Source organism: Meleagris gallopavo, chromosome 2 (assembly GCF_905368555.1).
Source record: "Meleagris gallopavo chromosome 2, MGAL_WU_HG_1.1, whole genome shotgun sequence".
NCBI classification, from domain to species: Eukaryota; Metazoa; Chordata; class Aves; order Galliformes; family Phasianidae; genus Meleagris; species Meleagris gallopavo.
This window is the reverse complement of record NC_139405.1, coordinates 31,468,412-31,489,696: the sequence shown is the minus strand read 5'-3', so window position 1 is coordinate 31,489,696 and position 21,285 is coordinate 31,468,412. Positions and strand designations below refer to the sequence as shown.

Here is a 21,285-nt window from a genome sequence, read left to right as displayed (position 1 = left end):
TCCCCCAACTTACCTAATCATTTTTCCCGCTTCAAGGCATTTGTTAAAAGTGGCTAGGTCAGGCCTAAACCACATATCTCTGTAATGTCTGTTAGGTCACTGCAAGACTGGGGCAAACATAAATGGGAAAGAAATGGGGAAAAAAAAAAAAAAAAAAAAAAGACAAAAACCAACCAAACAAAAAAAGAAACCCAATTATAATAACACAAACAGATTTGGGATTTTTTTTTTTTCTTTTAAAAACTCAATATTCTCTTCTTGGAAATCTTTTTCATGGCAAGTATTACCTTGGGTAGTTAAAAGGAAAAGTATTTTCCCAAATAAACCATTTTATAAGCAAGTTAACACACCACATTCCTCAGCCCATGTGCAGTAGTTTCATTACGTGTGTTAGTGTTAATAGAATTTAGAGATGCAAAAGTTATTAAGGCCTTCTGGTACATAAAGACGTTCATTTGTTGCAGTCTCAGGTGGAATGATCTGTTGTACATTGCAAATATAAGGTTTTCAGAATGTTTTCTTCTAATCTTTGAAAGGGTCTTTGGATCTGCTCTCAAACGCGTTACTTTGATGCTTTAGAAAAGAGTATGCAGTGGAAGACATATACAGTTCAACAGAAAATTTGAACAGCAGATCAGTTTCAGAGAGAAGCTGATATGCCATTCGATTTTTATTTAAAAAATTCTTTAAAAATTTCTATGTCCTAGCCAACCAACTCTTAACAAAAACTCAGATAATTTATCTATATTGTTTTTACATATACACTCATGCACATGTGCATATAGATACAAACGTATACTTGGCATATTCTTATTCCTTTTCCAGTTCTGTTCCTCTTTTATATTTGCTTCCATTCATATCAAGCAATCATCAAATACAGACCTTCAAGAAGGTAAACAAATCTGACTGTTTAGGTTTCAGTCAATAAGATAAAGCTATTAAAAATGAGGTAATAAGTGAGCCAACGATACTTAAATACTCTCAAGTTTTTAAGGCTATACATGACATTTGCAGGCAGCTTTATGTTTCAATTTGCTGAGGGAAAGCACCCATTTCTCCCACTGCGAGTGTTAACAATTTCAACCATTATTATAAAGTTATTATTTTAGTAACTATTTTTGAGTCCAATCATGCCAAGTGGTACTTATCTTTTGTAATGCAAGTGAGCTGATTTGAAGAAACTGAAAACAGATGCCCTTTTAAATTCCATGAAATAAGTGGAAACAGGACTACATCTATTTCAGGTTATCATATTAACATTTCATTTATGGAATCAAAATCTTCCAGGGTGCACTCAAAATTCACATGATGTCTTGACTGCTAAAGTTTTCATGAGGATCTGTACATTAGCAAATAAATAGGCAACGTAAGAATACAAATATTTGCCCACAGATGTGGCAGCAAGTAACACACAAAAAATGAGGCGACATGATCTAATTATAGGAGAAACTGAAATGGGTTTAGAAGGCTTTCAAACAACAGTAGCTAGTTCACTGTTGTATCAAAAGAAGAAAAAAAAATAGTATGAATAGTTTTCTGAGGTAACTGTAACGCTCTACGATATGTATGATGGTCGAGATGATGGACAAGATGGCAATTTCCTAAAATGAATGAAAATTAACAGAATTCAAGTTACATATTATCTGTTGTCAATCAAGACGATTGACCCAAGTATTTGCATTGAAGTAACTACTGTAAGCTTAGCCATAATGAAATAATCAGCCATCACCTTCACATAATCACTCCTAACATTCTCACAAGCGTCTCCCATAAAAAAGCTCAGCTTACTCCCAGTACAAGAACACAGTGTCTGAACTCTGGCTCTTGAAGCAGGGACACAAGTGCTGGTACAATGGACTTGACTCATTCAAGTCTGTCAGAAAAGTAGTGAATTGAGCAGAGGAGGAATATCCTCCCTACAACCACCATTAAGTATATAGATCACAGATTCCTGGTGCAAGAGGAAAAAAACAAACAGAGCTTTATGCCTAGAGCAGTCAAAATACATGTCCAAAATAAATAAATAAATAACTAAGTTGAAAAGCATGGATGTATCTAGCTGTGAGAAGTACTGTAGATCAGAGACATTCCTGAACAAGGCTGAGGAGTAATAGCAATCACCGTACACAGCTTGATGGGCTTATGCAGAAAGCATGCTAGAACCATACAGTGTAAAGGAGCGAGTCCCTTTTGTTCTTCTATAGGAATTTTTTTCCATACAAATTTCTTTTTTGTCCTCTACCACTTTCATTTCACTAAGAAAATATTGGTTGAATACCAATAAACAATAAGCATAAAAAAGGAAAATTTGTTTCATCATTTCTGTTATCTCCTCTCTCCACTCAAAAGAGGCAACCAGATGGCAGCATGAAAACATCAAACATCATTTTTTACTTTCTACAGAATTTATCAAATGAGAGTTAAGTTGTACAGAAGGCAATTTAGCCAATCTGTTCTTTCTGCAGTTTACACTGCTATATAGAGAAATTCTTAAGAACATCTCACTCTAATGTGCCTTCCATTTTCCTGTTCATGCAACATATCAAAGCATCCATTTTTCATTCAGTTCTTCACTGTGCCATTTTCCCCTCTCTGCTACATTATCTTCATCACATTCACCCACTATCTTTCCAAATTCCTATTGATTGGTTTTTATCGTTTCTCCTCCACAAGCTTTCTTCCTTCATTCCTTGAACTTCACTTCTCACATCCGTCTTCCCACATAAGCCTTTTTTTCAAAAGACTTTAAAATACACAGTCTTAGCTGTGTATTTTACACCCTTCTTCAACAGGGTGTATCCACGCAGCCATGGCTCACCCTCCATCTGCATTTTAATGCATTTGACTTTGCAATTGACCCACAGAATCACAGAATGGCCAGGGTTGGAAGGGACCTCAATGATCACGAATCTCCAACCCCCCTGCCACATGCAGGCCACCGACCTCCCCATTCAATACTAGACCAGGCTGACCAGGGCCCCATCCAACCTGGCCTTGAATGACTGGTGGTCCTGACAAACACACGTGGCCTTATACCTCTGGAAATTGCACTAAGCTTTTGGGTCTGTTTGATTTGGTTTATTTTCTTTTTCTCTTTTGTTCTTCCAATCTCTCACCGCAGCTGTCTTTCCTCTTCTAACACCATAAAAGTGCACTCGCTCACTACAGCCCTTCCAATCTCACAACCTTGCTGTGCCATTCCAATTTTCATCCCATTTATATGCACACCAGGAATAGCAAGAGGCTGCTAAAAGAACAGCCAAGCTTTTCTCTGTTGTTATATAGCCTGGCATTGTTCAAGTTGCTTAAAAAGTGCTCCTACCTCGAGACTGTAAGCCACAATGAAGCTGAGCTATCTAATTTTTTTGCAGTTCTGGTAAGCAGACAGAAATAATGTTGAAATGAGTTTTTGAACACTCAGTAACAATTCCAGTTGGGATCAGGAGCAAGTCACCAATTAAATACCAATATTCTTCAGGAAGAAACTAGTCTGTACAAGTACAAGTAGTAAGTAATGCTGATAATCGGTGAGGCTGCTAAACTATGAGCTGAGTAACACCTCATCTCCTTTCTGATTTTCATTATGTCATAAAGCTGCATTTTTACATTTCTGAGGAAAGTGACAGTGCATCTGAGAGAAGGTGAAAGTGCCACATACCACAGAAATAGTGAGGTATAACACGTATCTAACAGCACAAGAGGAAATGGCAGTTAAGTAACAGGCAGCCTCTGCTAGGAAGAAAGTCACAGAATGCCTCCTGCACTAAAAGTTGAAAGAGATGTTCAGAAAATGCTCTTGAATCACAGAGAAGAATTGTAGCAGTGAAAGCCAGTCTTAAATTCACCAAGGATTTTTGGTAAAATCTCAACTTTTTCCTTTCAATAAGAAAGTTTTCAGCTGACATCCACAAATGCAAAATAACCCCTAAGGACTGACATGACTGTTTTGAATGAGATCACTTGAAGATTCTTCCAGTTTAAAACCCAGGAGTCAGGTCTCACATCATGTTTCAAAATGCTCCCCTAATCTTTCTAATACAATCTTCCATCTTAGGCTTTACAAATGAGCTGAAAGCAGTCTTAATAGTGTTCGTGTCTGAACAGCCTTTAAGTTGACAGTCTTGCATAGCCACAACAGAAAGAACTATTTTCTGCATCAGTGAGTATCCTCAGATACAGGGCACATTACTAGTGTTAAAAAAATAATCTGATATTCTACCTACCCAGAGAGGAAATATATAGGAAATAAAAATATATTAAAAACTTCTATATAAAAAACCACTGTCCAATCATTTTCTCCATCACATAACTACCTTATAAATATCCACCTATTAAAAAAAAAAACATTTCAATAATTTGTTTTTGAGAATAAGAACGGGAGCTTTATCTATCAATTTCCTCCAGAACTGACTCCATCAGAAACTGAAATAAATTGTTACTGTAATTTATCAAGTATTCCCTGTTCTTCAAAAACAAAGCCATCGCACATAAACGACGCAGCTTGTCATCTATGTAGCTTGAGGGTTTCTCATGCATTCAAATTTTCCACCTCACAGCATTAAATTTAATTATGTAACAATGAACTTCTGTCCTTAGATAACTTATTGGCCTGAAATTGCTGGAGCTATCTGCTACAATACAGTTTTACAAATGCTTTTTAAAGACAAAATGTGTCACATAACAGTATCAGTCTTTAAAATACAAAGATCTTGAATTTTGCCACATTAATTAGCACAGAAAAGAGGGAGAATCTTTGAAGAAAGCTGTGCTTGTTGATGACAGCACAAGCCACTGGGAACAGTAACCCCACATACTGTTCAGACAAAATTCTGCATCATTTCCCTTATTTTTCAAATTTTGTAAATACCGTACCCTAAACAAGAAAAAAAGCAGATTGCTTTCTGAAAACCTCTACATTTAAGTTTCATATTTAATTTTCCTTTTAAAAAATATGAACAAAACCTCAACAAACAAAATCTGTTTGTGGGGAAAAGAAAAATGTAGAAAAGTAAAATAAAAATAATTTAAAAAAAAAAAACACTTAAAAGCAAAAGTAAACACAAGCTTTTACTATCCCTGACTGACTTTTCATAGTAATAGAAACATTAAAGAAGATAAATAAATTATGTAATATTTCAATTACATTTGAACATGTATATCCATTAGGGGAAAACCACGACCTTACAGAAATCAGAGTAGAATAAGTAAACTTGTTTTTTCAAATCTAATCAAAATGTCCTATATTTCACATACATTATCACATCAATGTCAGCACACATCAGAAAATCAAAGCCTCTAATCTAAACAGTAAATTTTCAACAATTCAAATAAGTTGTTAACTTGAAACAACACTGACCTCTGATCACATATAAATGGCTTGATTTGCCTTTGTGCTGTCGTGCAACCAGAAAAATCAACAAACATGCTGTTTTTAAAGAGGTGAATATTAAAAGTTTCTTCCATATTTACTGCTTAATGTGATAAAATTAGTTTAAATTACTCTAATCTTCTGTTAGAAAAAGGTTTTTGAAATCTCAGTTATCAAAAATTTGTTCTGCATCATTAATTGCTTTAATGAAGAAAGAGAATACTGTCATTATGCTACTTACCCAATCATAGCGTTTTCTTTAATTTGGCCCTCTGTGCCATTTACCATAGGTTCTTGATTTCTGTTTTCCTTCTCTGAAGCATCACTTGAGAGGCCCAATAAAGCTCGTACTTGTTTTGACTTCACATCCAATATTGTGTCAGTGTAACCCACTTCTTGTAGATACCTGCAGGAACAGAACTCATGCTAATTCTTCATGCACATCTTACTCATTCCAAACAATAAATGAAAACTTCTCCCTAAACTCATCTTCTGCATCTTAGCTTAGCAAAGTATGGTGCTGTGCTAATGAAACATGCTTATAAATCATCCTGTACCAGCTGCAGAGGGATCGTCTCTTGCTGTACCAGCCTCTACAGTCACTGAGGAAAAAAATCAAAGAGCCTAGCAGTCAGAGGTTATACAATACGTTATTCATTCATTTACTAAAATGGATGGAAAAGCACTTTCAATTAAAATATTTACAACTGGCTTATAAAAATCACCACAGTTGCATGTACAATATAGCCATTTTATTCCTCAACACATGGAAACTACACATGAAGCCTTACAAGAAGTGGGAGACATGTTCCTTCAAGAATCATTAGAATCCTAGGAAAACAGAAGGAATAAAACCAAATTCTGTAGCTATAGCTACTAGTAAGAATGGTTATTTATAATGCAGTAGTTTTGATAAAATCTGTGCCTTGTCTTTTTCTCACTCTGTAATTTATCTGGCATGTAAGGACTGGGCAGTAAAAATCTTGGACATTTCGTATGAAAACATCAAGGTCTAAAGTTGGCACTTTCATCAATGTGCAGAATTACCTTTGGAAAGATCTGTCTCTGTTCCTTCCTCTACAAAACAAAGTTAATAATGCTATCTTCTCAGGAATACTGGGCTAATTAAATAGTCAATAATCTGGATGACTCTGAAGAGCAGAAATGCTATTTTACAATAAGAGCTGTCGCAAATCAAGGACATGCACTTTTCCAGCAAAAATATCTTCCTCCAGTTATTTAACGATATCCTCTATATAAATACATCTGCAGAAGAATAGTGCCTGATGGCTATATGAAAATCAAACCAGACATCTATGCAAAAGAGAATCTATCAGTAATGAACTCTATTCAGCAACATACAACCTATGAATTACACCAGGATGGATCCCGGTGCCATCCAACAGACAAACTGGACAATTTTAACTTTTGTATAATTCACTGGAAAGAGGTCCATTCCAATAAGCCCTAGGAAGTCTTTACTATCTCCCTCCCCTCTCATGTAATCCTCGGTAACACAAAAAAACTACTAGATATCAAAAATTCTGCTAATTGGTTAGAAGACCACAGAATCCAGCTTTCAGCTTAGAAAAATGAAGCTTACACATGGAAAAACATGCTCACAGGGTGACCCTGATAACAGCTCTTGTAAGAGACCTCTGTGTAAATTGAGGGCTGTAATCAAGGCAAAAAAAAAAAAAAAAAAAAAAAAAAAAAACCTGAACGCTTACCACCAAAGAAATATGATCAAATACTCTGGAACTGGATAACTCATTATGAGCAGAATTCAAAAACTGACTTAGATTAACAGACATTTGCTTCATTAAGATGAATCAAGAATTAGAAAGCTTTTAGGCAAAACTTCCTAATCATTTCTGTACATAAAGTAGACCAAAACAAGTTATATCCCTCTGCAACCCAGGCTGGAGATTTATTTTAGATAGCTCTTAACAGAATTGTGTTTTCTTTTTTAATTGCAAAAAAAAAAAAAAAAAAAAAAAAAAAAAAAAAAAACCCACACTAAGGTGTCATGAATCACTGTACTCCCAAGCAGACTGTTTTATTATACTCAGTAAAAGAAAAGCAAATGAGATTGTTTGATTTCACATAAGGTTCCCCACCTGAAGTTCTGAAATATTAAAATTTTTCAGAAGCCTAGGAAAAGTAGGGCAGAAGATGAATGAACTTTAACACACTAACTTTTCTTGAAAGAAAATCTAACAGAAAAATCAAATACCACTATCATCGTATTCCATTAACAGATATTTTTTCTTGCATTCATTATTCAAGTTCTTTTCTCAACACTTACTGTCTTAGCAGCTGTCGTCCTTGTTTCCATATTAGCTGACTATTCTGTTGTGGCTGAATCTCTGTTTCATTCCCTTCATCTGCAAAAGATTATTTAATTAAAAACAGCTTTTCTTTGTCTGACATTTTAAAAATATCCCCCTCCACTTGACAAGATAAGTGTAATTTGTATTAAAAGTATTTGGAAAGATTGGATAACAACACAAAAATTCCAAGCACCAAAAATCAATCAAGAAAGAAAAAAATTCATACAGAATGTAGCTGTTCTTTTAATCACTCATAAAAAATACAGATCGTCAACTATATACTTTACTACATGAGATCAAGTTCCACTAATCATCAGTACCTTCTTCCCTTTGGTCTCACATCCAAGAGACCCATCTTTCTCCTTTTTCTCGAAGGGAACACAATTACGTAAACAATTTGGAATTCCAATATAACTATTGCTCATAATTCAAGTTTCAATACAAATATCTTTGGGTTTGGAGGTTTGGGTTAGATTATTAGGAGGAAGTTTTTCACACAGAGGGTGGTGACACACTGGGACAAGTTGCCCAAGGAGGTTGTGGATGCCCCATCTCTGGAGGCATTCAAGGTCAGGCTGGATGTGGCTCTGGGCACCCTGGTCTGGTGGTTGGCAACCCCACCCATGGCAGGTGGCTATAACTTTGAGGCCCTTTTCAACCCAGGCCATTCTATGATTCTAGAATTCTATCTGTAGTATCATTTCCATTTATAATGTATCAGTAAATAAATTTCCTTAATATTTTTAACCATACTCATCAAAACTACTCATATCAACTTTAAACTCATCTGTATTTATATTATTGTTACGGAAGAAGAAAAAGAAAAAAAAGCTTTATTTATTAATCTAAGAAGCTGTTGAAAATTTTCCATGTTTGCCATAATCATTAATCAGAACTCAAACAGCACTACCCTGGGAAAATCCACAGAAAAATTATATGGCTGTTCTGGTGAGAAACCTACCTGAATGCTGGCAACCAATAGCTACATGTTTTTCCATACATAGCTTCATAGTACTTTTTTTTCCCCCCTCCTTCAGGAAATAAAAAAGCATATGCTCCTAAGATAAAAATATCTTGGCTTATTATCTACAAAAATCTCTACAAAATTTGAAGCCGTTGTGGTAAAAACACTGAAGGATGAACAAAGTCTTCTTTGCATAAACAAAACTTAAGAACCAGAAAAGCTTGTGGTATAACCCTATGAATAATTTGATAAATGATATGGGAAAGATACTGAACATACTGGGAAGTCATTCTTCTTTAAACAACTCAATTGAAAAAAAAAACAAAAAAACAACAAAAACAACAATATACCCTCTAACAAAGAAGCTACCAAAGATTAATCAGAATTCACATGTAAGGGGACCTATACGCATTTTATCTATCTCAATATTCACAGACTCATTTAATAGCAACCATGGGAAATCACCTCTTGCACAGTCATTTCCTGACAACTACTGAACACAGCTGGATGCAATACACAACTACCAAAGCTCACTCTACGTAAGAGTTAATATATAACAAAGATAAATCTGCCTTAAAATTACTTTTGAAAGTGAAAACCCTTCTTCTGAAGGCAATGTTAAGCACAGCTGGAGTCAAGAACTCTCTTCTTCTGAGCTCTGAACAAATGATTGATGGCAGTATTGATGGTTTATGGATGAGTACTGAAGGAACTTTATTATGTCTATTCCCACTGCTTCTTCTGAGTGACATATTTCATCAACCATCACTGCAGCATTTGTACAAACCATAGTTGAGCTTAGTTGAGCATAGTTGAGTTGTCAGTAATGAACTCATTCTTAATAAATTCTTACCAGAATCATAGTTTGGTGGCTTCATATCTCCCTGATTCAATTCTGTGCCGTATTTCAATTTGTGATATTTAGCCCTGAAAAGAGGTGGGAAAACAAAACAAAACAAAAACATTAGCACATTTAAAGGGCATGAATAGACACATAAATGTTGTCTGTCCTCGTTATAAAAACCACTTCATCTTTCTAGGATAGGTACAAAACAAAACAATGAAATTCAGCACATCATTTTGCCAAATTAATTTTTCCAAGCTTCCTTCTTTGTGGACATGTGCTTGCTTCTCCTGCTCCTCCACTTCCATGTTAAAAAAGAAAATCACATAACTATCAAACTTTTTTCTACCCACTGAACGTCAGTTCAGTGCCATTTACTTGATACTTCACTATGCCCCTTCAATAAAACAAATTCTTTTTTTATTCAAGCTTTTCTCACTAAGGACTACTCTAAGTCAGATTCTACTGCTGATGGCAGCCCAGCTTCTCATGCAGCTGCTAGACCTGACACTTAATTGAGTTCAAAAATGCAGAGACCTCTTCCAAAAATACTTAGTCTATAGAAGGCCTATTGTAATAAGCCCCACAAAGAATGCCATGTGACAGTAAGAGTAGCTAGAAGACGAAAAGCTTCATCCAACAGATTCAGTGTTTATAGACTTTTAAATATACACATTACAAATAATTCCACAGTAGTATAGCATTACGAATGTATATGCAAGTTATTTAATAAAGATTTATCACAATAGATAAAGCCTGACACAGCAACTAAGGCAACACTGAGAGCAAAGACAGCCTTATCCAGTGTCACTATCATTTCCCCCTTCTCCTGTACTAATTGTAACTCTTGTCTCAATAATTGGTTTCAACAAGTACAAAAGCTTAGAAGATTCAAACTGATTCCCTATGAAGTTTTGTAGCCATTCCTAACTGGGTAGAGAAGCAGCACTTGTTCCTATCATAAATAAAAGGCAAGGGAGAACTCAGGCAAGATTCAACATTCAGCCTGGCAACAGTGGGAACACCAACCTGCATGCACATCGGCAGGCGCAGCACCAGTGCAAACACACTGAGCTCAGTGTTAAGGCAAGATATAGGCAAAAAAAGGCAAAAAGATGAAAAAAATAAACGCTTATGTATATCAACAATGAGACAGGCTTCACTGGCTTCACTACTTGCAAAGGAACTCTTCCATTTGAAATGATTTTAAAGAAAATAATTGGTGCTACACCTCATGACTGCACAAGGCAACTGCCACTAACAAACTCATTACTTCTAATAAAATAATGCTAATGGAAGTGATGTTTGGTCATTCTTACACCTCAGTATTGACAGTACACATTTCCTAACAATCCAGCCTTTTTTTAGTGATAATAAACATTTAATTCTGTGTGAGCAAGGTGAGTGCAGAGAGATGATGCCTCTTATGAGCACACAGCAAGTAAGACAGATGAAGGAATTCACTTCCCTCTCACGAGCTAGAGCATTAAGTTCTACCTCAGCTAAGCAGCAATCACTGAGGAAAGAAGAGGGAATGTATTTGAAAGATATGAACAGAAACAAGTGAAGGAAAAACATTTTGATAGGTACAGAGAAGAATATCCAAGAATAAAACAAAATTAAAACTGAATGCCCGTCTGAAATACTTTATTCTCGAAGTATGTTTTCTACACAACCCAAGCAGAGAGATGTTTCCTCAGTTAGACAAACCCACATAAGTACTGTTAAATACTGATAATGTGCACATGTTTTCACTCCACCACCATTAATGAAAAGTAACGACTAACTGAGAACAAACTCTCTAGTCTGACACTAACCTACCTCAGCAATAGTAAACATCCCATTTTTAAAAAAAACTTCAAGCTTTTATGCAGTCAGCAATTCAAGTGATCTTAATGTTTAATCCATTTTTATTTGACTTTTCAAAAGCAAATATTAACACTTCACTTAAATCTGGATTAGTGACCTATATGTATATAGATACACTACTCCACAATATTGCAGAGAGCAGTTGGTTTTGTGGCAGGGGTACTTGCTTTAAGCTCATACGCCTTATATAAATTCCTATTATCCTCAAAGCATTCACCAGTTTTCTAATCAAAGTTTTGTTAATTTTCTCCCTAAGAACTAAGTAAAATGATTATTAGGTTAAGTGGAAGGACTATTCCCTTTATCTTTCTTATGTCCAAAACCTACCTTTCAAAAATTCAATCTGTACTTTTTAATACTTCTCAGTGTATTTGTTACCAACATTAACTCTCTGTATATTCACTGTTTGTTTTTACAGTTCTTAGAGGGTTTTCCTTCTTTAAACAAACAGCAGCATTTTGTGTCTTTCTTCTAATTGAAAATTTCCCCATCATTAAATGCACAATAAAATCAGTTCAGCATAGTAATACTATTCGTTCCACTCACATTCTGATCTATTAGTAACAGAGTTGGGGTTTTTTTGGTTGGTTGGTTCTTTTTAAATCAGTTCCTCCTTGTAATGCAACAGTTTTTGAAGCCTTTATTGCTCTTTCTTAATACAAGAGGATAACCTAGATTACATGGTCTTGTACACCCTAGGTCCTTAAATTTATTTCATTACTAAGCTGGACTAAGACTTCATCTACCAGAAGATTTAACTGTGCATCACGGGCAGAGACCAGTGAAAATATAGATGCAACAAAAGCATAATGCCCTGACAAAGACAGCTGATAAACTGAAAAGGCAATAGACTTTTCCTGTACGAAATGAAATCCCAGTGCAAAATTCAAAACTGAATTAATTACAATGAATTAGTATAAACTCAGATTGCTGAGCAAGACACCATAAAACATAAATATAAATATAGTGACAGAGCATTTGACCTGGTAAACACATCTTCAGCTATGGTTAACTTCCAGTTTAAAGGAAGGGGGAGGGTAAGGTAGTTAGCTGTCCACTGGGGAAAAAAAAATAAATCTCAACTCACTCTAGCAGGAAGTACAAGATTTATTATTAGTAACATCCTCATGATACAGCTGAAAATGTCACAAGTATGAAAGTCTCCTTCTTTCTAAAGTATACTAAGGAAAAGATTGAACACAAGGATTAAGAGTCCAAGTCTAAAAAGGGAAGTCTTGATCAGCCACTATCACATATTGAAAACAAAAGGCATGAAAGGTCTCACAAAATAAATCTTAATTGTTGTCTTTCCACATTCTTCGTATGACTTACCTCTTATCATATTTATATTTCTCAGTTCCTTCAAGTAACAGATATCTCCTGCCCACCAGACATGTTTAATTTCTCCATTTCCTCAGAAAGCACAGATTCTAGTTATTAGCTACTTGAAATTGGCCCTCTAGCACTCTTGCTGAACTCTAGTTCACACAGTGCAGTAGTGAGATGCTACTGCCACAAAAGAGAGCAAATGCAGTATTTCTAGAAATGAGAAAGCAGAAAAAACAAAATTCCTCCAAACTTGGCATCATCTGCTTAAAAACACTGAGGTAGCTTTGGGATTTGGCACTCACAAAGTTGAGAGCCTAGCATTGTTATCTGAAACATGACCAACTTGGGTGGCTTAACATCAATTTCTGAAAATGGCATCTGCATTATTAACTGTATGAAGAGACTGAAGAATGACTTGAAAATAACTAAGTTAAGAGCATAACTTTACAGGAGTTATTCCCATCCAAAATCTAGCCTTGAAGGTTGTCTGAAGAATGCAGTTTTGGGGCCATAAAACTATTTCACCAGATAGATAGCCTTACTCAGGTAAGTATGTATATTACTACTACTCTGGCTTTTGTACTTCATTATACAACTTATCTTTTTATTACTATTGCTATTATCATTTTCTTTAAACTGTGTTTCTTCTATACAAACAGTGCCTGGATGCATTAAACATCGTTGCCACAACACTTTAAGAGGTACTCAGAAAAAAGCTAAAGGCTTTCATCCTTCAAAAATCTCCTAAAATTGAGAGCAGTTAAACTTTTTTTGAATGCTTCATACAAAAAAGTTTGATTCCAATCAAAAAAAGCCACTGTTTCTTGGAAATATCTGTCACCGGACCTGCAGCATCTGATCCAGCTGTGCTAAGGGAGCCTGCCAAAACATCCATAGAAGATCTAGGAGTCGTTGCCAAACCAAGAGACATAAACAAGAAAGACTGCCAGGAACAGCAATGTAAGATGCTCTATCCAGGGGTGAGGGCGCCAGCCTCACTCTGATCAGGCACACTAGTGCAGAAAACAACATAAAATTAAATCAAGTATTTCTAGTGACATGGCTCAAGAGTCAAGTTTTCTGGATGGGATATGTTAAGACAGGAAACGACCTAGACTAGTTTACTAAATTAGACACATACTTGAGAGAAATAGTACTACATTTTGTGTAGCTCCTGAAAATCCAAAGGAAATAATGCCATTTATTGGTGGAGCAACTATCAATAAAGCAATAAAAAAATAACACTCAAGGACAAACTGCCTCACACTGAATATCTATGGGATGTTGGCAAACCTACACCAGAACTGCTGCTGAAAAAATGGTAGTGCTTAACTCTTTCTAAGTTCTTTTCTCCTTACTGTATTGACTCTTCGGCAGAAACAACTTGGTTACATACATAAACAACAAAAAGGCAGTTACCACTACTGACATAATGACTGAACAAAAAAAAAAATTTGTCAGAAAAAAAAGCATGATAATGTGTAAACATTATTTTCTACCGTCTTCACTACAAAATCAGGTAAATGCCAAGAAATAGAAAAGAACACTGCTTCCAAAACTTATTATTTAAAACTGATTGGAAAAAATTCTGAAGACCCACTCTGCAAAAGAGTAGCTCATAAAATCACATACCTGAGAAGACCAATGTCAACCATTTCTTATTTTGGGAACACTGCGAGCACAAACTACTGTGGGTCAAAATTTAATATTCCATTCAATTACTAATAATCTATTTAATCTCATTAAGACTGGTACACCACAAGGCCAGGGCTGAAATGGAAGAATGCAGGTATGTCTTCTCTTCCTCTCCCAGCAGCACCAGCTTTGTCCTAACTTATCCAAAAATGTTTTCCTCCTAATTTCGAGGATCTCATTTTCAACTCTGAGATCCCTGTATAAACAGCCAGCATCTGACCTGACTACTGGCAGACGGAGCTCAGGGGTAGTTTAGGGAAGTGCTGGGAAAGAGAATAATGTTTCCAAGCTCAGTGTGTTGCCATTCCTTTAAGCATCAAGCAAGACCACTTGCTGGGAGACATTTCTAGCAGCAATACAGAACAGTTTCTTCAGTAACTGGCAAATAATACTTCTGTTTAAAACAACAAACTGTTATAAATAGCCATCTCAAGTACACGCCACACACAAATATCACATTTACTTTAAGAACTATTGTATGCCCATACAGAAACTGTCAGATTGGATCAGATCAGCTGCCTGCGTGGTTTACCGACCTTAGTAATTGAGGCTAATACTACATATGGGGGGAAGGGAGAGGAAACAAAAAACAACAACACAAAAAAAATTAAGATAAAAGATATGTGTGTAAAAACTGCCAACAAAAAACTATCTGGGTGCTTTCCTAATTCTGAAACTGTATGCTGCATTAGAATTTAAATACCAAATGAAATTTAAGTGGCTCTTACCAAACAACCAGTGGACATTTTCATTACAGATATGGAAGGGTTTTTTGTTTCTATTTTTTTCTTACAAAACTTATATAATAGTTTATTGAAATAGATTTATATAGTCAGATCATTTGGGATAAATTGCTAATTTAACTCGACTATGAAAAGGAAGTGTTAGAGAGATCCCTAAATAACCAGGAATATATTTCTTAATTTTGAAATACAATAAATCTTACCAATTTTATTCCTTAGAACATAAAGAATAACTGCACAAAAATGCACTCCACTGCCTCTCTGTCTTCTTTTAAAGTGACTCTAATCTTTAAAATCATGCTTCAAGCACAAGCCTTTCTGTGGCTATAAACTAACATCTCCACTAAGCAGAAAACTGATATTTTCCTATGCTATCTGATTTAAGATCAATCAGGCAAGAAGGCCTGGGCAAAAAAGACATCTACCTTAACTGTTTCTCTGATAACTGTCCAAAGAAGCAAATATGCTGCAGCCTTGGGACTGCAGCCCTGTGCTAGCAAATAAATTGGACAATGTAAGGCATCTCTCATGTGCCCAAGCAGCCCAAGTAAGATGAGAAATTCTAAAAACAAAGCTTCTAATAGTTGTACATCATTGTGGTTTTTTATTCTCAAGCAGTATCCTATTCTCACATGCAAATGTGTATATTTCTACTAATGTAAACTATTTAAAAGAGTTAATTTTATTAATATTTTATGAAAGAAAAGTAGGAATTATCTGATAGGGAAATGGTATTTAAGCAACAATTAGTAGAAGTATTAGTGTTAGTAGAAGCATGCTTTTCCTTTAAGCATTTTAAAAGACATCTTACTAGTACAAATAAATAAATAAAAGTAATTCAACTTGCTCTAAAATAGATCACTGGAGTAGAGACTTCTGGAAACACAGTAAAAATAATCTGTGTGCCTCAAAGTTTAGAGCTACAGGAGAGTGTGTGCAGAGTAAAATGCTGAAGTAGTGGACAGGAGACTTCAAAGGAAATTCCCACGAACAAAGAAACAGGTATTTGATTAAATGGTAAATACAAACATTTTTTCATTCACAGTAAATCTCTCTCTCACTTTGGGCAACATTACCTGTCATCAGGTACTCATTGCTAAATCAACGTACCTTTCTTGTTTAAGTGCATATTCCAGCATTTTGATTCTCCGCACTAGGTCCTTCTTCAGATTTTCTTGCCCCTTCCTTTCACCTTGAAGAAAAGCGATCTGGGCCTGCAAAGAAAGTATTCAATGTAGACTTTTTCTTCAAAACCATTCAGGAGAGCTCAATTCTTCCTCCCGCCTCAAGTTACTTTAGAATTGATTTGTACAGCCCAAAAGAAACTGGCTTAGTGTTTCACAAACATTAAATGCTTAAACTAAGCACTGCACAGATAAGCCTTCTAAACTGCATTCTCATTTCATATAAAAAAAAGGTCACAAAGATAAGAAATAAATTTTAGTTGGTTTGACAGGGCTTATTTACTCTTGTAGATAAACATTCAAAGATAAAGAATATATAAAATCAACATACAAAATGCCTTCAGCAGATGAAAGCATTTGCCAATGATAAGCAGAAGATGTTAAAATATTTCTCCTTACTATCTGAAGTAGCATATAATTAGTGCACTGTTATGCAGATACACGTTAGATACATGACACTAGTCAAGAGAACTAGCATGTGTAGCTAAAAGAAAAATAAAACCCTGTTTCTGACACAGTGCCATGCGTTAATTATAATACTTACTAAAATAGGTTAAAGAAAGCTCTCCAGAAGTACTTTAACAGAGAGAAAAATAGGAAACAGAGAAAAATATTTTGGTGAGATGAAGGGGAAAGATATGGCATAAAAGTAAATAGAAGTGGAAAACAGACACCTAACTTTTGTCAGTTTTCAGCAGACAGTACTTAGCAACCCATGAAAACCTCCTTTCAATAAGCAAGGATGATACACATAGGATATTCTTTCCTAATCATAAGGCAGAACCTGATTCTATACTTCATGTTTAAGTCAAGTCATTATAAAAGATAGATTCTTGTGCTTCTGTCTGAAGTGTGCTTTGTGAGTTGAGAGAGCACCTCTGGACAGCCACCACTTCGTACCTCAGCCTCACCCATTCTTCAAGTTGCCTGCCATTTTCAGTGTCAGCAGCAACCTCTGCAGCCAAGTCATAGATGTATGACCTGAAGAGCTTGAACAGCATAAAAGGCAACTGGTCAAGACCTCCAGCTGTTGAATATGATGACTAATAAGCCCTTCTTTTCCACAAATACTCACTATAAGCAAGCCAACTGTTTTTTGCAGGTATTGCAGTCTGCCCCAGTCTCGCAGGGGAAGTTTGGGAGAAACAGAATTATCCTGTCCTCATTACAATTTTGAAAGCAGTCCTCAGATACTGTAATTAAATGAGACTTAAACTGCTGCTCAAGAATAACTTATCTGACTTCAGGTTTTTATTGCATTTGCTGGTGATCAGCTACAGCAGCTGACACAACTTCATTGCTCAAACAGAGCCAGTAAATAGCACCACAAACACCTGAAGAAGCCTTAGTATCAATCCCCAACTACAGCTTACAACGTGTGACAAATGCTGACTAATCTACAAAGAGCTCAGTCTTCATCTTCACTAGGGAAAATGTACTCAACTCCCCAGAAATCCTCAGCTGGATCAAAAGGAAGGCCCCATCACTCTGGCAGCAAGCTTCTTCTCACTCAGTACTTAACCTGAACTGAGCAAAAAGCTAGAATCAAATTTAATGCTCCTTGTATGCTCAGTGCCATGCAAGTCGCAGTACTGCTCAGGAGCCATCATTGTCTACTCTGAAAATTTTAACTCTTCAAGGAGCATTTCAACTCCATCCCTCTTGGCAACATCTCAAGCACGTACAACTTGGTTTGCAATAGCTGTACAGCCCCCCAGGTTACAAGGCACAGACTGATGCAGCCTGATATAATTTCCATCAACCTGCTTCCAAACACGCCCAAGAGAAACATGCAAGTGCCATTCCAACCAAGCGAGTGAGATGACATGAAACCACACTATTCACTAAATGGAAAGGAGTACATTGTGTAAATATGCATTTGGATGGAATGAAAAGGATTGCCCACTGGCACCAGGACACTTGCTGTAAGGACCTATGGCTACCTGCAGGCATTTCCAGCACATGAAGAACAAAGCCTGTGTATCTAGAGGACAGACAGCATCAGCCACCCCGGCAAGTCTCACATTTTACACAGGAAGAAAAGCCCCTGGAAAAAATTTAATTGATTCTTTGAACCTCTTTTAATGTTAGAGGTACGTCAGTGCTGTCACTCATGTCTTATAACTTCCCTTGGAGGTCTAAGAACACGAAATACTTGTGGTTCTCATTTGAAGAGCAGGCAGCAACAACAACAGGCTGGAGTCAGAGGCCCACGAGCTGCCTTTGCACTCTGCACAGGCTTACTGCCAGAATCTTCCACAGTCACTATACTCCTTTCAGGTCAGTTGTTTTATTGTCAAATCAAGAAATGCAGGAGTGCACAAGAAGGCGTAGGAGCAACCTGTGCCCTCTCTCTGAGCCCTGCAGCACAGCTGTGGAGTTTTTTGAAGCATTACTTTTGACATTCTGACTCCTAAAATGAGATATTTTCATTTCACGTCACTTTCATAGCTCCAAAAGTAAGGACAGTTTCCCGCCTTCTTTCTCACAGGACATTAATAATCCTTATTCCTCATTTATATGCATATAGGATAATTAGAGTCAAGTCATTCTTAAATCATTATTTACATGCATTAGCTCAAATTTTTATGTCACTAAGACATTAAGAAACTTCAAAGTTAAGAAATTCTTCATGATAATATTAAGGCAAAGATGAGGACATGAAGACAGACAGCACAAAAAATAGCAAATGACATCTTATATTATGCATAATACTGCAGCAGTCCATATGCAGTCTTCTTTCTCTGCAGCCATAATTAACTGAAAGTGTGCAGAGGGAACCTAAATGTTCATATCATACATGAAACAATCTGTAATATAAATGAATATTAGTTATTCATATATATATATATATATATATATATATATATATATATATATATATATATATCATACAATCACAGGATTATAGGGACTGAAAGGGACCTCTAGAGGTCAACTAGTTAAACCCCCCCATCAAAGCTTATATATGACAAATTATGAGATGGAGCAGTATGTTCTCACTCTTACACAAAAAGGTTGTACTTCTAGGTTCATAATTTCTGATCAAAATACTTAACCAATTCCCCTTATAAATATGCAAACATTTAAAGTGTAAGACATCTCAGTGCTGATATGACGACGTGACAACTACAGCTTTCTCATTATTTCAGTGAGGTTGGCAGAAATTTATAAATAAATTTGGACTCCACAGGCAGCTCCCCATTGTAGAAGCGTTAGTGCAAGTCAAAGTTCAGGTGAGAACTATCTGACAGCTAAAAAGCGAAGGAGAAATGCTTCAGTTCTGAATAATCTGTGATGTTTTGTCCTTCTGCTTTGGCCACTCCTAGGAAGGCTTGCCAAAAATGTCAAGAATTCACAAGTATGCCTAACAAACAGGTTTTGTAACAACTGACCTTCTAGCTAGTAAGGTTAACATGCATTAGGTTGTAAACTAGTCATCAGAAACCTCTAAAACTGCCTATGGGAGCACGTTAAACCCGTGCTGGCTCTTGCCCTGTGGGTGGGGCACAGATCTCCACAAGTTGGCTGGCTTGCTAGCTCAGCAGCACAGAATTGCACCGGCATCAACCTCTGGTGTAATCCCAGCTAAGTGCTAGGAGTCACTGTGGTACAGCTCATCTGCTGAAGTAGAATCGAGAGTCAAGTGAAGGAAAAAAACAGTATTAAATACTTGTAACAGTCTGTTTCTGTTACTATTGGACAATCCTTTTTTTTTTTTTTTTTTTTTCCCCTCTTCCTTTTTCATCCATTAAAGTTTCTGGCATTGCCAACTGCAACAAAAGTTTAAAGTTTCAAGTGCATCTGGTCTAAATTAGTAGCACTGTAGCTATTGTAACTGTTTCACCTCTTCACCACGAGATTTTAAAAATCACATTCATTTTCAAGGGAGAAAAAAGGAGAAAATATGACAGTGTGTTATGGTTTTAAGAAGTTCCCCTGAAGGCTCTTCACAGGTCATTTTCCTGTGAAAGGTACTGAAGGGTGAGGCAACCCAGTTAGCACTGGGCTAGACGCACTATTATTACTATAGTTCAAGTTGTTGCCTTTTTAGTACAGACTTAATAGCCATAAAAATATGATCAAATAATTACATTGCATCTTAATAAAGTCTGGATTTTTACCAATGTTTTAAGAAATAAGTTGGGATTTACATTTCCTGGAATCATCACCCACAGTGTTATGGCTGTCAAAAAACCTGCGAACTTTTTTAGGCTGACATCTTGATATTAAGGAACAACAAAGGATTGAAAAAAAAAAAAATTACTTCCAGCAGAAATTGTTTACAAGGAAATAATGCCACGGCTGCTAAACAAATTGTTTGTATTTACCACCAATTTCTCTCTCTTTATGGATTTAACAGCTATTTCAAGTTAAAAGGCTGGAAGGCCTTTTAGTTGATCAAACTCAAGAACTACCAAAACCCTTTCCATTCTTTTCTTAAAGATGTTTCTCTTTTGAAACATTTCTTTTTCTTTTGAAATAAGTATAACTTCAAATTTTTGGGGCACTGCAAGGTTGACAGCCATCATTTTGGCAAAGTAAAAGCTACTAAGGCGAACAATCCTATGTATACTGCTTCTGACACTGCTTCTGACAGGTTGGAAGAAAGAGAAGAAGAAACAGGTTGGAAAACACTAAGAAAGGTATTGTAAAAATATGTAAATAGGTAAAATAACAAAATACCTACACTGATGAATCAGTCTGCAACAGCTGCTCTAACCGGTCTACCAAGATTTACCAGAACAACTCTGTAGGCTGTCAGGTGAGCTCAGGCTTTCAGATTACGGATGCACAACACATCAAGCACACTTGTAAATAAGTGTAGGCATGCCCTGAAGAGTCAGGAAGAGAAGAGAGAAAAACCAAGTGCAGCTGAGCGTATGCACGATGGGGGGAATAGCAGTGGCTAGAACCAGTGCTAAACAATTCTTCAAGTGCCACGCTTGAAAAATA

General features: G+C 36.2%; 1 protein-coding gene across 3 annotated transcripts in view; it reads right to left on the bottom strand.

The window, feature by feature from the left end:
* STRN (striatin) overlaps window positions 1-21,285 on the bottom strand; it is a 64,221-nt gene that overhangs the window by 35,527 nt on the left and 7,409 nt on the right. For all 3 annotated transcript variants that reach the window (XM_085219556.1, XM_085219555.1, XM_085219557.1), the window contains exons 2-5: window positions 16,256-16,359; window positions 9,519-9,592; window positions 7,677-7,755; window positions 5,610-5,774 (exon numbers count right to left, since the gene is read on the bottom strand). In XM_085219556.1, coding sequence (XP_085075682.1) covers window positions 5,610-5,774; window positions 7,677-7,755; window positions 9,519-9,592; window positions 16,256-16,359 — 422 coding nt within the window. The remainder of the gene's footprint in view (window positions 1-5,609; window positions 5,775-7,676; window positions 7,756-9,518; window positions 9,593-16,255; window positions 16,360-21,285) is intronic.